The sequence below is a fragment of the Zonotrichia albicollis genome, chromosome 8, assembly GCF_047830755.1.
Source record: "Zonotrichia albicollis isolate bZonAlb1 chromosome 8, bZonAlb1.hap1, whole genome shotgun sequence".
NCBI lineage: Eukaryota > Metazoa > Chordata > Aves > Passeriformes > Passerellidae > Zonotrichia > Zonotrichia albicollis.
In genome coordinates this window covers 27,969,025-27,986,819 of record NC_133826.1, presented here as the reverse complement: position 1 = coordinate 27,986,819, position 17,795 = coordinate 27,969,025, and the positions used below count along the sequence as shown (strand labels likewise).

The following is a 17,795-nucleotide window of genomic DNA, read 5'->3' as shown; positions in this document are numbered from 1 at the left end:
ATTGTGCATATTTCAGATATGCCTCTTCCTTTTGAGATAAACATCTGTGGCTTGAAAAAAGTTGGTATTTGTCCAACTGAAATCCTAAGTCTTAAGTAATTACCAGTCCAGAGGTGAATTAAGGATGCTAAATGTGAATTAAAGATCTCTCCATATTTACCAATTGTTTTAAGTTGTACTCTTTCCCCCTTGTAGACTTTGATAGGGGTGTTGAGTGCAAGAAAATGAATCATTAAATGCTTGGGGATGTCATCAGTGCTTCCATAGAAAGTCACTGTCAGAAAATTCATTTCAATGCAAGGTTAATCAGTGTAACATTAAAATTACGTGTTACAAAAATTAATTAGTGGCTGGGTCAAAAAGTCTGAATTTCCTGACTTAAAATCATGCTCTGCTTCTGCTGCCCTGCCCAGGAATATCCAGCAGAAGCAGTGTGAGCTTTGGTCACAGGTGTCTTCTGCCCCTCCTGCTTTCTGGCACCATGGCCAGGAAATTTGGCTCAGAGTTCCCATTAGCAGATAAATGAGTTGCTCACCTTGTTCCCCACTGCTTTGTCAAGAGATTTATAGCCAGGCATGGGCTAATTTAACTGAATTCTTTTGTGAGGGTCTGTGAGTGTTTTCCTTGGCATATTGAAAAACACAGGTCAGTCTGATGGTGTCACAGCTTGAGGGAGGTGATTCCTGGTGATCTGCAGGGTGATTTCCAAGAAATCCCCTACAAGTGTGCTGTCCTAAACCAGGAGAGACTGATAGAACATTAAGGCTAATTTGCAAAGTGTACACAGGAGATTTGCTTCTTTGTTTGCCATCTCAAACTACTTTGAGTTCAAAGAATTCACACAATCACTGGGTTGGAAGAGACCTCCAAGATGATAGAGTCCAACCCAGCCCCAGCACCTCACTAAACCCTGGCACCCAGTGCCACATCCAGGCTTTGTTAAACACACCCAGGGATGGGGACTGCACCACCTCCCTGGGCAGCCATTCCAGAACTTTATCACTCTTTCTGTGAAAAATTTTTTACTAATATCCAGCCTGTATTTCCCGTGGTGCAGCTTGAGGATGTGTGCTCTGGTTGTGTCAGAGCTGCCTGGAGAAAGAGCCAGCCCCAGCTGAGCACAGGCACCTTTCAGGGAGTTGTGGAGTGTGATAAGATCACCTCTGAATCTCCTTTTCTCCAGGCTAAACAACCCCAGTTTACCTTTCTCAGGGATCCTAAGCTATTCCTCATGCCCTTGGGCATGCAGGAAGGTTTGAACTTCCGTTACATCCATCCCATGGTGGCAGACACCTGTAGGAAGGGCATGGGAAGCAAACCCTGAAGGTTTTGGAGGTGCTGGAGGTATGGATGCAGCAGCCTGCCCAAAAGAGAACAGTCAGGGGTGCCTGCCCAGACACCCAGTTTTAATTTTCTCTTCCAGCAGAGGCAGAACCCATGAATTGAGTGCTTCAGACCTGCCAGAGGAATGAGCTTTTGGGGACTTGGCATCCAGGTGACTTAGGCAGCACTGAATATCCTACCCTTGCTGTGTAAGTCACTGCTCCCAGAAAAGTCAGAGGTGCCAAAATCCTAAATCTATACAGGAAAACAAATAATGTGCTGGTTCCTGTGTTTCATACTTTGCTGCTTTTCCCCTATACATCTCTAGCTGGCTTGTGGGTGTGGTGCTAAATTAATGAGAAATTGAACTATATGTCGCTTCTGACATTTCTGGCATTATTGTGGAAGTCCAAATCACCAGTAAGTGGCATACTAGTATTATTTTGTATTTTTTATTAAGTCTGTGTTAATTTTGGTATTGGTGCTTATTACTTAATAGCAAGACTGATTTTCCATGGGTTTTTTTGTTGTTGTTTTTGGTTTTTTTTGCTTGGCTTTGTTAATTGTGTCCTGGCTGTTTCAGGGCCGGGCTTTGCTCCACTGGGCGTGTGACAGAGGACACAAGGAGCTGGTTTCAGTTCTGTTACAGAACGCTGCTGATGTGAACATCCAGGTAAGAGGGAGCACAGGTAAATGGGATTGATGTGTTACACAGCCTCCTGACCAAATGTTTCCATGAATTCTAAGTTCTTCCCAAACTCCACAGCAAGTTCTCTCAGGGTATTTATCACAGAAGAGCTGCTCCATTCTGGTGAGACCCCACCTGCAGTGCTGTATCCAGCTCTGGGGCCCCAGCACAGGAAGGACATGGACCTGTTGGAGCAAGTCCAGAGGAGCTCACAAAGTTGATTAGAGGGATGGAGCACCTCTCCTGTGAGGCTGAGAGAATTGGAGTTGTTCAGAGAAGGCTTCAGGGTGACCTAATTTCAGCCTTCCAGTACCTACAAGAAAGAGACTGTTCACAAGATCATGTAGTGACAAGGGAGAACAACTGAAACTGAAAGAGAGTAGGTTTAGATTAGATATTAGGAAAAAATATGCTTTCCTGTGAGGGTGGAGAGGCCCTAGCACAGGGTGCCCAGAGAAGCTGTGGCTGCCCCTGGATCCCTGGAAGTGTCTGACACCAGTTTAGACAGAGCTTTGAGGAGCCTGATCTAGTGGAAGGTATTGCTGCCCACAGCAGGGGTTTGGAAACTAGATAATGTCCTTTTCAACCCAAACCATTCTGGGATTCTCTTATAAGAACATCCAAAAAAAGGTAACCTGAGAAAAATAACAGAATTTTGAGCTCCTGAGGTTTGCAGCCCACATGTCTGAGCTTAGCTAGCACCAGTTTTAGGATGTCTGAACAGACCAGGTTTTGACCTAAACTGGTTCAGCAACCACTTTGCAAATGGTTTCTTCCAGCCAGCCAGTCTGCCAGTGTTCCTGAGTCAACACTCCCAGTTCTGTCAGCTTGTTGTAATTAAGGGCTGGCCTTAAATGTAAATGTGATTGTATTAAGAAATAATTGTCCAACATATTCCTGTCAGATTATGATTGATTGCTGTCTACCATCATGGCACTTTTTGGCTCTGCTCTCCTTCCCAGTTTGGACATAGATACACCTTTGCTGATGAATCTTTGCACTCTTACTGGTGAGATCTGAACAGCCTTCAATAAATGCTTGGGTAGTTTGTCAGAGGTGGATGTGAAGCAGAGCTGCAGTCTGAGGGCTTGTGGGCAGAGCTGTAGTGTTCACTAGCTACAGATAGCTGTGTTGGTATTTACACACACTTCAAATTGTTGTAAAAAAGTCTTTCTTGCCCTTTCCTGGGCAGAATTTCTGGTGGGGTGTGTATGAGGAAGCACAGCTCTGTGGTGGCTGGTGAGATCTGTATGTTTGTGCTTAGGGCTCCAGGGTTTCAGCTGTAATGGATTTAATAGGAGTTTTTCCTGACACAGAAGAGGGGTGGAGTGAATCCAGTGCAAATGGAGGGCTTTGCACATCCTGTCCATCTCCTGTCAGCTGTGTTGGATACAGACAGGAACAGCTTTGTGTTGAAATTGGGAAGGAGTGGAACCAGGCTCCTGCCCATTCCCTTCTCCCTGGCAGCCTGGGAGATGGTTCTGGGTTCTCTCTGAAACATCTCTTCTCTTTGACACTTGTCTCATTCCACTGGAGGTAAAGTTTGACTCTTAGAAGGAAAAGCAAAAGAGAGAATCATCATATTTCTCCCCCCCCCAGTATTAATTTTCTGTTAAATCCTTCTCTTTTCTTTTTGATGCATTGCACATTTTCTAACCAGATTATTTTTGGCCAGTAACAAAAGGTTAATAATAGTCATAAAAAGAAAAATCAATCTTTGATATGTTTTTCCCCACCAAGGTAATAAAGGAGAATTTTTTATAAAGGTCTCTATTTGCACGTAGGTGTGTTCCCAGAGAAAGCAGACACATTTTTATTCTCAGCCATATATAAATTGCTATAACATTTCAAGACTTTGTGACTTAATGTTTATTTTTTTCTTTTTTCTTTTTTTTTTTAATTTTGACCTTTACCCTGGAAGAATTCACATCCAAACCAAAAGCAGGAGAAATTTTCAAGAGCAAGCAGAAGAAAAAGGGAGAGGGAGAAACTCTAGTTTCCTAATAGGCCATAAATACCAGAACCGGCTATAACACATTACCAAAGGCACCATCAGTTCATGTGTAGGCTGTACAGAGCAGTGGGGTCAGTGTGGGGGGATATCTGGTGAATGGGTGATGCTGTTTGTCCAGATGTGCTCCCAGCAAAGGTTTCCTCCACACCTCTGTCCAAGCAGCCTCCACAATCCCACCTGCCTCTCCAGGTCTTCAGGAATTCTTCTGTCTAGTTCAGATTGCAGCAGCACCTTCATTCAGGCAGCATGAGAGATAAAGAATAAATGAGGGATTATGAGGGTTATGAGCAGGTAGTGAAGGAGAGGAATGCTACAGACCAATTTTTTTTTAATTGCCTGTGTTTTAGTACGCTTCTAAAAAGTTAGTCAAACAGCATGACAGATTTATCCTCTCTTCCATTACCTTTTTAATAAATGTTCTTCCATCTTGGCTCTTTTGCAGTGTACTAAAGGATTTTAGCTGCCCTAAGCAGGCAGTGACAGTGCTGCTCTGCTGGGTGACCTGGAGCAACTCTTACCTGCTCACTGTGCCTTAATACATTTTTGCTGCCTTATTTTAGTTACCTTTATACTGTCTGTTGTCAAAGTACTGCAGTGTCTGGATCAGAAGGGTCTGCAAGTGTCAGCTTATTGCTTTTTGCTGATAAACAGCTTTAGGAGCAGGAAGAGAGGGCTCCTGGCTCTGCTCATTCTTGCAGCCTGCTCAAACCCACTGTAATTCTGGGAATAACCCCGTGCCCCTGGACTGCAGTGATCCAGGGTCTGTGCTTTTTGTTTCAGCACTGGTGCTGCACTTTCCAAGGGTGGTCACTGAAAAGCTGCAGCCACTGAATTCTCTGCTCGCTCATAATTAGCTCTAATAGCACATTTGAAAAGAGGTGCTAAAGCAATTGCCATGGGCAAGGGAATACAAAAAGGCAGCAGGCTGCTCTGCTTTGTTGAGAAGGGGCATTTGTGTAATTGAATTACCTAAATCTCCAGTGCCAGGGGCAATGTCAAAGTGGGTGGTGGGATGGTGTTTGGAGCTCTGCTGGAAATACCCAGAGCTTGGGGCTCAGGCTGAGAACAGCCTCCTTCACTGGAGCTGATTGCCTACACCAGCAACAAAACAGTTGGGAACATCATGTTCAGGTAAAAGATTCTGAGCATAACACAGTGGTAACATAAGAGTTATGAAGGGGCTCAGCAACACAATTATAATATCCATTTCTAGCTTTAAAACATATGACACAAATTTTCCTTGTAGAGTATAAAAAACAAAGGAAAACCCCTTTCCTCTATGGGGAGAGCACCTTGTGGATGTGAGGTGCTGCTCAAGCAGCTTTAGAGGAGCTCCTTTAGTGTATTTGGGGGACATAACCCATAGACTTTCCTCCTGGACTTGCTGTGGCTGCATTTTGTTTCATTTGTGGGTACTCTGTACTCCAGAATAATAATCCATGTGTTTGTGGCATGCCCTTGGGAGTGTATGGGGAACTATCTGGGAGTGGTGCTCAGCAGCTCAGCTTAGTCTGGTAAAGCTTTTCAAGCCTATCTGGCCATGGGAGCAAGTCTTAACATAAATATTGTGAGTTGTGAAGGGAACTGTGTCACTGGACACACAGGATAGTTAAGGGCTGTGTTCATATCTATGAGGTAGAGCAGCTGAGTTTCAACCATTTCTAAATTTTTTATGATTTTTAAACTGCATCATTGTGCAATTATCAATGTTATGGTAATAATATTCTGTACTGATTTTTTTCTATAATTAGGACTAAAAGGATGAAAAAAAGCTGTAACTGATCTTCAGTTTTTATTTCCTGACTTTTCACTTTCCTGGTAAAGTGCACATCAGTGGACTAAGACTTTAAACCACTGGTCAGCAAGTTCTCAGTAGTCACTCATGGACCCTTCAGGTGTTTGAGAAGGAAACTTGAGAGCAAAGCTGAAAATCATCAGGTTAAGAAAGCTGTTGCTAGTATATGTGGGGTTTATTTTATTCATTTATGTAAAGTAGTGATTTCAGTGAAAAGCCTCTGGTGTCTGTGCTGTCTGCAGAGAGCATTGGTTGATCTTTGGTACCAGTGTTGGATTTGTATCTTGTACCAATTCATGCAAGGCTGCTTAGTCATATTTATGCACTGAGTGGTGCCTGCCAGCATATTTTGAGTTAGATTGGGTTTTTTTTCCTTGTTTTTTTTTTTAAGTCACTTAGAGTAACATGATTGCCTCCCCAGACTTTCTCCCAGTTCCCAACTTCCCTCCTCTATTTGCATCCTAACACTGATGATCAGAGTGTTCCTGGAGACATGGAACATGGAGCAACCATCCCTTGTAATACCTTCACTGACTGGGGATTAAAAAAAGGAAAAAACCTCTTCTAATGAAGACAATACAAACATAATAAATGGCAGGGAGGGTTCATCTCCCTCATGACTCAATCCTTTTCAAACAACATTATTATTGACTGACCTATTGGTTGCCAAAAAGGAAAATCAATTGTACTAGAAGTAGTTGCTGGGCCACAGATCAGAGTACTAACCCAGCAGAGACAGGTTGATTTTTATCAACTATCCAAAGACTAATTTCCACCATTAGCTAAAAATTAAGTAAAAATTATGGATATGTCGAAGATTGCTAAGATTGGTGGTCTCCTGGTTTTGTGTGTTTGTGTGGGTTTTCTCTTTTTCTGCCTGACTTCTAAAAGGCTTCTGTCTGTATAGGGTAAAAAGAAGCAAGGAATAGCCAGGCCTGCTTGCATGCCTGCTTTTTTTTCTTTTCGTCCTTCTTCATTTGGGTTTCACAGCAAGGGTCTTGTGTTGGTAGATATTTAAAATTAAGCTGGTCTCAGCAAATGTGTATCCCTTCCCTGCCTCCTGCACCAAACATCAGTCATGCCCTCATGATCCTGTGCCTGTAGGGAGATGGAGAAATTGATGTGGATGTTTTGGCTGTTGTGACCAAGGACCACAGGCTCCATCTACACATCTTTCTCCCTCCCCAGTGAGATGGGGGATGCAAAAACATTTTTGGGTAGGGTGCCAGCTGCCAAAGTCCTCTGCTGTTCTGACCATTCTCTAAACCTGGCTGAGATTAAATAGGAACATGACAGCCTCGTGCCCTTGCAGTTAATGTCCCTAGGATCAATTTCTCCCTAAATATACTAAAAGCCTGGCTCATAAAGCCAGGAGGGGTCCTGTCCTGGACCTGATACTGCAGCAGAGGCTTTGGCATAGGCATGCTCACAGCAAGCAGAGGATGTCACAGGTACTGCTGTGGGAGGGAGCTGCAGTGGCAAATGCATGGAGACACTAAACAGAGATGAAAAGCAAAGCAATGAGAGCAGATTTATTACCCACAGCAGTGTCCTCATTCCCTTAACCACCCCCATCCCTGTCTCAGCATTTCCATGGTCAGGTTTGTTAAGCAGATCTCTGAAGACTCTGCAGCCATGCACCCCCTTCAGCTTTGACGCTGCTGCCAGTGGGTGTGGAAGGCATTAGCCAAAAGAAAGGAGAGATCTGCTCAGTGACAGAGGGTAGCATTCTACATTAAAGCATTGACATGGTGCCAGTCACACAGTTATTACAGGTGGCACAGCTCCATGTCTCTCCTGAGAGTCTCTCTGTGGAATGTAGATTGGCAGCAGGTTGAATGTTAAATGGTCACCACTCAGCAGATGCTGTTTTTACCTACTGGGAGAAAAGTCCCTTTCAGCAGAAACATTTGCAAAATATTTGCACTCTAAATATATGCTGGGAAAGGCAGAGATTTATCCCTGGTTTGCTCCTTAGCTTCTGAAGCCACCTCAGGCCTCATCAACACTAACCATCAGTTGTACAGATGAGGAGATGTTTCCTTCTGCTTGTCCAGACTGGGCTTTTTTTAGCATTGTTTCTTCCTATCTTCCAGCTTGACATATCCAGTCTTTGTTTCTTCTGCTGCCTGTAGACAGATGAATCATTGCTTCATGGCTGGTGCAGCAGAGCAGCTGGCACCCTTGCAGGCAGCCCAAGTGCAGCAATGCCTGCAAAGCAGCTCAGCAGCCAGGAACTGCTGCAGGCTCCTGTGTCCTGCAAAAGCAGTGTTTGAAAAGTGAAATCCAAGAGCTGGCCCTGAAAAAACTCACAGTGGTCTCTGCTGCTTTGCCCTCAAAGTCTCCTTTTGGGGTAATCAAAAGGCAGGGCTGAGGACAGTGGCACATTGTAGTGGCTTGTGGGCTCTGTACTGAGGGCTGTGCTGTGCAGAGGGAGGCATTTCCATGGCCAGTGCTGGGCCAGGAATGCAGAAAGGCACACAGTTTTAGCTCAGGGGGCCTTGTGCTTGATTCCATGCCTGACAGCACAGCTCTGTAGTGGTACACTCCCTGTCAATGCTCACAGTAGACAGAAGCCAGCAGCAGCAGTGAGCTTTGAGGTCAGGGCAGGTGGCACCGTGGAGCAGAAACAGGTATCTTGCTCCCTCCCCTCTGTGTTCATGTGTCCCTGCAGAGGCAGGAAAGAGCCTTACCTTGAATGCCTCCCTTGGAGGACATGGGATGGCCCCATGGCCCTTGGTCCCAGGGTCATCTTTGAAATCAGCATGTGTTAAAACACCTGTAATTCCTGAGGTCATTGTTGGAAATGCTTTAGCCCCTCATTAAGGTGTTTGGGTAACTGCACAAACAGGATGCCACTGGCAGCCAAGCTGGTTCTTCAGGTGAAGCATCACCCTAGGAATGGTCTCTAATCACCCTAGGAGTGGTCTCTAATCACCCCAGGAATGGTCTCTAATCACCCCAGGAATGATCTCCAGCCTTGCTTCATTTCCTATGGCTTTGGTGTCACTCCTCCCTGCCGGTGGAACCACCAAGCCATCAGCTACTCTTTGCTCAGGAGAGATGGTTCCTAGAACATCTTCTTTTACCATCAGCCTTTTGGAAAAGCTTTCCCTGTTTTGAAGAAGTTCTGCCACTCACCTTCTCCCTGAGGACTTCTCAGTTTGAAAAAAGTCTCAAGGCTTTACTTCCAAATGGAATTTTATATTCATCTGTTGTTGGCAGTTGTTTCTTCTGGGTTGCTCTAAAAATCAAAACCAGCAAACCCATACAGAAAAAGAAAAAACAACAACAAAAAAACCCCAATTCTATGTAAATCATTGGGGCATCTCAAATTTGCAGTATTCAGCACAAAGTACTTATAAGTTTTGCCTAATAAGATTGTTCTAATGATTTAGATATTGGGGCAGTAACTCTGCAAGCTTATTTTGGTTAGATTTTAAGTAATATTTTTCTTTGATAAATTTCTTTCATCCCTCTTTGAATTCCCAAACTTTATGCTAGTGGGAGTCCTGTAGTTTAACTGTGCATTTGCTTTGCACTTGCCATGATCATTTCATGTGAGAGCCTATTTTTCTTGTGTAATGAGAAATAGTAATTGTTCCCCCAGTTACCTTCTCTGTCCTCCTTTTGACTTTCTTGGCCTCCTTGATTCCCCTTGGTCACTTCTTTATCAGACTGAGGAGTTTTATGTGTTTAATCCTACCCCATTTGGAAGCTGCTCAGTAACTTTGTCACTTGTCATACTTTGGGTCATTTCTAGTTCTTCTTTATTCCTCTCAGATAAAGGGAGCAGCACTTCTCCCAGTGCCCAAGCTGTGAGTACAATATGAGATATAATGAAGCAATATAGTCATGTTTTCTTATTTCCTTTTTTTCCCCAGTGCCTCCTTGTTGTTTGTTTTTTATTAACTACTGTTGAAAACTGAGCTGTCTGTAATAACTCATGATCTGTCTCCACAGTGGTAGTATTAGCTAGTTCAAAGCCCATTGCTCTGGATTTAGACTGAAGATTGTTTTTTCCACACGTACATTACTTGGTGTTTTTTTAGAATTGAATTTCATCTGCAGGATTTTCACCCTGTCACTTTTAGATCCTTTTGTAGCATTTTACAGGCAGCTTTTGGTTTAAAGGACTTGGATAATTCACTCCCAGCCTGGTTCCCCTGTCCCCTTGTGTGGGCTGAACAACCCAGGCCCTTGCACAGATCCCTCAGAGGTTCCTGCTCTCACCAACAATTGTGCAAGCTGGTTGTTTACTCCTATTCAATGCCTAATTTTGCAATCACTTCAGCAAGACCTTCCCTCTTGCTGTAGGATAGCATCATTTAAATAGTCTTTGGTGAGAGGGTGTGTCCAGAGGCTTTTGGAAATCCATGTGAGCAGGCATTCTCACTCATGTGGGACAGCAGAAATCTTGGGACAGGAAAGGCTGCTGCCATCCTTTCTCTGCCTGTCACAGAAAATCTATTCAGTTGCTCCCCTTTGTAACAAAACAAGTAAATCCTATCTTGGAGTAATCTTCTAGTTTATCTAACACACCAATGGACTGTCCCACCTTAGACATTTCATGTTGCAGTGAGTCTTCCCTCTTTTAACAGTGCTCAGCTTGGCTGGAATACAAGTTTGTTACAAAGCAAAGGCCTGAACTTCCACAAAGGTGTGTTGAGGCTCATTCTCAGGCTAGGAGGTGCCTGTCTGCAGGCTGGGTACCAGCATTGGAAAAACTGTTGAACTTCCATCATCTAAATCCGTTTCTGCTGTTCCAGCCAATTAAACATTAAAATGAGCGTGACAAATAAGTGTTTGTTTATGGGTCAGTAACTCTGGAGTGTGGCTGTGACATGGCTGCCCCAGACAATCCACTTCAGGGCAGGCCTGGGCAGCCTGACATCCTTGGGTGTGTAATTGCTTTTATAGGGAAAGGGAAGCAATAAGGATAATGCAGCTATCAGGCCCCGACTCACTAGTTCAGAAACTTCCCCTTGCCAATCAAATGCCTTTGGTATTCAACCAGTTTTAGGCTTGTTCCAAAGGCATTATTGTGCTGTCAGAGAATATCCTGATGGATATATGCATTCTCTCCAGTGTTGGATGTTACTTTCTTGGTTTTGTCCACCAGCCAGCCCTCAGTGCACACTTTATGGCAACAGACAGGCCTGTCTTGTCCCTCTCCCTTGCTTCCCCCTCCTCTATTATATATATATTTTTTTCAGCACTATTAGATTATTAAATGCTTAATGACTATTCCATTCCTGCTAACTATACTTTTGATGAGCTGCAGTCATAAAACTTTGTAACAGCAAAGCGTGTGTCTGGTTCCTTTATAGGAAGGGCACATTTGGGGAGCTGAAGTAATGGGGGATAAAACTCAATTAATGAATAGAAATAAAAAGAAGTAAATGAAGTAATCAAACTCAGAGAAATTAGTATTGGCAGGTCTTGAATGATGCTCTTGGATGAACAATCTTTCAAAATCCTTCCTTGTATGCCGCTGCTGTCTCTTTATTTATTATTAAAATAACATGATCCATGAGGCGCTCGGGGTGACTCCCAGCCTAGCTAATTCTAATTAATCCAGTCAGGGAGAGCAGCAGGGTAAGTGGAGCAGTCTATCGGATTGAAATTCATAACTTAATTGAGGTCAAAGTCCTGGGTTGGGAGAACAAAAGTCTTTCACTGGGACCAGGCAGATCAATAGCAATAAATATCTGGCTTGGATGCAAGTAGCTTATAGTGACGGATTATCTGACACTGGCCAGAGGTCTTGGTCTTGTTCAGGGCAAAGTCCTATGGCATGTTCAGTGGAGGGTGACTTTTGCCAGTGCTCCCTCCAAAACCCCAAACAACTCTTGAAGGACTCGTGGGACCCTCAGGAGAAGGATGTCCATACAGAAGTCCACATGGGTCATGCTGAAATTTGATTTCTCAAGGTACAGGTGTCTCATCAGTAGCACAAGGGCAAGTGTCACATTAGTGCTGATGGAGGCTGGAAGAAGTTGCTCAGGCTTACAGGAACTTGGAGCTAAATCACAGTTTGTCCAGAAAAAGACCTTTAGGATCAGGGGAAGCTGAACCGTGGATGGATGGGCTTTATGCCAAGTCTGTATTTATAGCACCCTTATATAGGAGGACAGAGGAAGGTTGGAAGAGAGAAGTGTAAATAATCATTAAGTTGGGTTGGTAGTGAGAGAGAAAACAGCAGAGGAAGATGTGATGTTGCCTGTTCTTCAGAAAAGCATCCAGTGTCTGCTGTTGTCACCATCATATTTTCTGGAAAAATCTCTTCACCCACGATTCTTCTCCTGGGAAGCTGAGAAGCTTCAGAGAAAACTGAAAGCAATAATTATCTGATTTGCTTCTCCTGTGTTTTGCTGCTTTGGAATGTGTTTGGACATTGTTTACCAGCTGGTGGTTGTTTCATTGGTTTCATGTGAATTATTTTGACTTATTGGCCAATTATGGCCAAGCTGTGTCGAGGCTCTGGAAAGAGTCACAAGTTTTCTTTAGTATCTTTCTAGCCTTCTGTCTGTATCATTCCTGTATTCTTTAGTATAGTTTAGTATAGCATTCTTTAATATAATATAGATCATAAAATAATAAATTAGCCTTCTAAGAACATGGAGTCAGATTCATCGCTTCCTCATCTTCATCGGGGGCACTTTGAATACAAGATGCTGTGACCTCCAAAATGTTCTGTTCCAAGGGGTTTGCATGTGCTAAGGATGGCTGCTTTCCCAAGCCCTTGCCCTCTCCTAAACCAGAGAGGAAGCCTGAGGTCCTGTCTGGGGTCTGTGGCCTTGCACTGTGCACACAGCTTTCCCTTGCAGTGGGCACTGAAATACTCATCAATACCAGCAACTGCAGAAGCTTCTCTGAACTTTGAAAGAAGCAGGTCCTTCGGCTGGAGCTCAGAATTAAAATGCAATCTTCACCTAGGCCATTATTAATGCAACATTTATGCAGATTGGAGTGTTCTGCTCGTATCCTCTTTGCAGAGGACAAATCCTGCTGTGGTCAGCACTTGATACATCCCAGATGGATGTTGTTCTGCCAATGCACTTCAACACAGCTTGGAAGAGAGATGGAAACCGCAGCTTGGACCCAGCCAGGGACTTGGTCTGACACACCTGCTCCTCCCATCAACACTGCATGAGGCTAAAGCTTCTCTTCTCGTCCAGAAATATTCTGAAGATCTCTTTGGCTCCACAGGTCAGGTTTCCAGGTGTAGGGCAAAAGCTTTGGCTGGTCAGGTGTCAGGTTTTAATGTGATGAGCAACTGTTGCTTTTCCTGGGTGTGTAAATGTGTAGGGAACACACAATATGGGTGAATGAAGGTAATGCAAAATGTAATCTTATCCCCCAATGAGTTGCAGCTGGAACCAATTACTGAAGATTAGGAACAGGTCTGCTCTTAACAGGCCACACCTGTAGCCAATAAGAACTAGTGGCATAAAAGAGTGGATTGGTGGGAACTGGAGTCAGATGGCTGCTGCAAGAACCAGGAACAGTCAGTGCTTAGAGGAGCTGCCTGCGAGAAACATTGAGGAGGTGTGAAACTCTGGTGCTACAGAATCCTTGCACCATAGTTATAATAGAACCGTTGTAATATGTAAGACAACATAAATGAGACTTCTGTACCCTCACAGCCTTTTGAAACTGTCTCTGGGAAACACCTCTTGTTCTCCACTGCAGGACATTTGCTTTGTGTGGACAGAATGCAGTGAACAAGGCAGCTGTTCAGTACATTAAAAAAAAAAAAAAAGTATATATATATATATATATAAAATACACACATACACTTCCTTTTTCTATAGCCTGCTGTTATTATCTACTACTTACTGTTCTGCTATATATTGCTTTCCTCATTCATGTCCCATCCATGGCACAACCTCCTCCTTCCAAGCTGGTGGTTTCACTTGTTAGGACCCTAATTACTGAGAATATTAGACAAAAAACAAAAAAATCCATTATTCACTCTCCAGATTCTTGGATTATTTGTGTGTTTCTGCTTAATTCCTGTCCAGCCTGTACAAGAGCAAAAAGTTCCTGAGACTGTTAAACACTGCAAACAAAACTGCACTGGCAACTGTCATCAAGGGGAGAAGAGGTTGAGTGATTTATTTTGCTCTATATAAAAACTAACAGAAAAAGCCAAGTACTGAACAATTCATGACTTAACAGCAAGATCTCGTGAGCAAGGCATCTTGAATATACAGAACTTTGAAACTGCACTTTAGTTTGAGTCACAGCTCTTCTAAGGTTTAGGAGGAAAATAATTTAGAATATGAACATTAACATTTTTCCCCTTTATAGAGCCACACCTGTGATGCAGTTGAGAGAATTTGGGGGTTTTTTTCATTTCAGAGAAATTACAAGATCTGTCCATTCAGAGCTGGGTTTCCACAGTTCAATGTGTTCTTAAAAAACATAGCAGTAGATGCCCAGATCTGAGGGAATCTGTGGATTCAGTGAAGAAATTCTGTTTATGGCTCTTTTCAGAGTCAAGTTTAGGTTTCTAATTCTCCAGTTTTGCTACAGAATCTCAGCGTGACCTTGAACAAGTCACTTGATTTCTCTCTGCTGTGGTTTCCCATTTGGGAAATGGTGGGGCAAATAATCGTTTTTTATCTCATGGATATAACAAGATTATAAAAATATGGTACTTTTAAGAACCTTAGAAAACTGATGAAATGAAATTAAACAGATCCTGCAGTCCGGATAAAATGAGATGAAACAAGCATGAAACTATTAGTGAAAGAAATGTTTCTTTATCTTCTGCAAATAAAAATGCAAAGTGATTAAGTGGGTCTTTTCTAGCTATTAGCAATAGCAGCTCTAGCCAGCTGACTTCTGCCACCCTTGTAAATTAATTTGTGGGGTACAGCCCTGAATTTAGTATGCTCACAATAAATACCCTTAAAAATTTTGTCACCTTCTGTGATGCACAACATTACTGCCATGATAGTACTGCAATTAACTTGCCCTACAGATAAAAAGTGGCTGCTTTAAATGAGATACTCTAACACAATGCTTTGCAAATTTATTTTAATTGATTTTTTTTCCCCTCCCTGTGATATTTCCTGCCTTTACTATATATCCAACAGTATTTTTGTGAGGCAGGGGAAAGGAATGGGGATAAAGGTAAAGGTTGTTCTTGTCCAGGACAGAGTTGGAGGTCTGGTGGAGCAAACCCCCCATGTCCCTGCTGCTGGCAGCAAGGCTGAGCATGGTTAGGGATGAGCTTTGTGTGGGTGTGAGGTGCTGGAAGAGGAGAAAAGCCCCAGCTCAGGGCATTTTCCTCCCCTGGCTTGGTGACTGGATGAAAAAGTCTCTCTCTCAGCACAGCTCTCAAATCCAGGTAGGGATTAATGAGCAAAACAGGAAGGGAGGAGTTTGTGCTGGTTGACTTTATCTAACACAGAGGGAAGACAAGCAGAGTGTGTCAGAAAGCAAAAGGCTGGAACATGCTACAAAGAAACTTTGTGCTGGGACTCTGACAGAGGCCCGGTTACCTGTGCTCAGGAAATCTCAATTTACTCTTCTTTTCTTTTACTTTTTTTGGTATTTTTTAAACTCAGGTTTTAATCACATTTGGACTGTGCAGATGAAATCCAAATCAGAAGCTAAATCTGCCAAAGCTGCCTGAGTCCCTTCTCTGTGATGCCCTATTCCTGCTGCTATTGTGGTGATGTTTTGAGGCAGTGCTCACAGATTACATGGTAATTTGGCTTCTGTAGTGGCATGAAATTGAGCATTACACTTTGAATTCCAGTGGTCAGACTCAGAAGAGGTTTGTAAAGTTATGGCTCAGCAACTGCAAATGATCCATTTTTCACAGCCTAATGACCAAGGGCTTGTTTTTGGAGTGATGGGAAGTGATCACATACACCCTTACCTCCAGCACTAATTGTAGAGTAAAAGAGGTTAAATTAAACCTTGGAGGCACCTTTGATCTGGATCTTTCACAGCAGCAAGGAAAACTCAGAGCTGTGGTGACTTTAAATCATTCATTTTACCTCTCAGAAGGAAAAGTTAAGCATGGATGTGGTCAGTTTGCTCTGGAAAGAAACAACTTGCAAAGCCTAGTCAGCTGGGGTAAACCACAATGTAAAGGTTATAATGTGTATTGAGACAAAAATGGAAGATTATATAAAGTAGTCATTTAGACATGAATTTTAAGTCATCCCTTTTTTGCCTGTCAGTTCAAGTGTTCCTCTTGTTCCCATTTAAAATTTAAGGCATTAAGCAAGAGCAAAGACCATCCCTATCCCAAAGAGATCATCTTGGCATCAGATACAGTGCCACAGGTAGTGCAAATGGGAAGGCTGAGTGAATGGAAGTAAGAGAACAAAACAGAGATCAGCAGAAAAATGGAATTCTTGGCTCATGGCTTCCCCAGGCAATGCCAGACAGCAGTGACACAGAGGGTCATGGAAGGAGTCTTAAAGGAGGATTTAAAGGATGGGAAGGTGTCATTACTGAGGACTTCTGGCAAAGGATAAACACGTGAATTCCTTGCTTAAATCAATGGGACTTTTACTGGCATGTGTCCTAGGGCTGAGTGTGTCCCTTGCTGGGATCAGTTAAAAAAAAAGCCTGCAAATACTGCATTTTACCAGGTCCATTGGGAGGAAGAATCAGTGATGGAGAAGAAATGGGAGACTTTTCATAGAGAAAAAGAGAAAATTGCTTCATTTGCATAGGAATGTATCACAGCTGTACCCCATGCAGAAAATATTTCCTTCTGGGATAGGGTGGTTTAAAAACACAGTCACCCAGCTGCAAAATTGGTTCTGACTCAGGCAGACAATGGCCCTCATTTCTGGATGGATGATGCTTCCAGTCTTGTGCCCAGCTACTGAAAACACCTGGTAGAGTTCTGGCCTCCAGGACATCATCTTCCAGTTAAACATAGGAGTTTGGCTGTTTCTAAACAAAGAATTTCTGAGCACCATTCCCAAACTGGGAGAATTGTCTGTCTGGATTTGCCAATCACAGCCCCTCTTGTTTGATGTGGCTGCTTGATGGCTTCAATGGTGGCATCTCCTGCATCATCAGATAGCATAAAAACGTCTTTTCTATCATCATTTGGTCTTTGAGACGCTTGGTTTGTAGGTGGTGCTGCATTCCAGTGGCTGAGGTATGTGTCCTGGGAATCTGGAGTTGTAGCAAGTCACAGGTGATCCAAGAAAACAGAAATACAATTTTGGGGGTGCCTGGTGGGTTTTTAGCAAAAATCCAGGCAGATCTGTGGTTCTTTGATCATTGCTGGCTTTCAAGAACCACTGCTGTGGAGAAGTAACAAGGCACCAAAAAGGAGGGTTTCATCCTGTTTTGTTGGCTTAATAAATTCTCTTGGAAATGTGAGTTCTAGTTACTGTTGCTACCACTAATTTATATCCTACCCTAACCCTAATCTAATCCAATATGTAAATTGTGGTGTCCTGGCCAGGTGTGGTATTTCCTGTTCCAGCAAGAGCCTTTTTGCTTCTTCTCTTTTCAAAACACTCAACCAGTTTTCACCTCCATTTCTCTCCCATGTTCTTCATAGCTACAGGTCTACAAAATGTTAGGTGTTGTCTCTTCAGTACCATTTAGGAAAAAGAGAGGAATGGGGGAAATAGCTGATCTTTAGCACTGAGGGTTCTTTTCTGCTTTAAAAAAAAAAATCCTAAGCATAAGATTCAGGGGGTTTCAAAGAGACATCAGTTAAACCTGCCTGCTCAGTGAGAGCCAACAAGTGGATCTTTCAGATGTCTGAGTGTTCCCTGGGGGTTCACATTATTAATATCTGCCTTATGACAAGGTGGCTGTGCTGATGCCAGGCTTTTTTTCCCAGCCAGCATGATTAATTTTTCCTTCCTTTCTTAATATCTCCGAGCCAGATGCTTCTAAATGTCCTCACAGGGTGGATTGCTGTTCTTAGCTACTCCTCCTTCCCCCCTACCCCTTTCCAACTAATTCATATAATG

At 43.1% G+C, this 17,795-nt stretch overlaps 1 protein-coding gene across 1 annotated transcript in view; it reads left to right on the top strand.

The window, feature by feature from the left end:
* ACBD6 (acyl-CoA binding domain containing 6) overlaps positions 1-17,795 on the top strand; it is an 82,640-nt gene that overhangs the window by 42,176 nt on the left and 22,669 nt on the right. Inside the window, exon 6 of the mRNA XM_005490221.4 lies at positions 1,907-1,996. Within this exon, the coding sequence (XP_005490278.1) occupies positions 1,907-1,996 (90 nt within the window). The remainder of the gene's footprint in view (positions 1-1,906; positions 1,997-17,795) is intronic.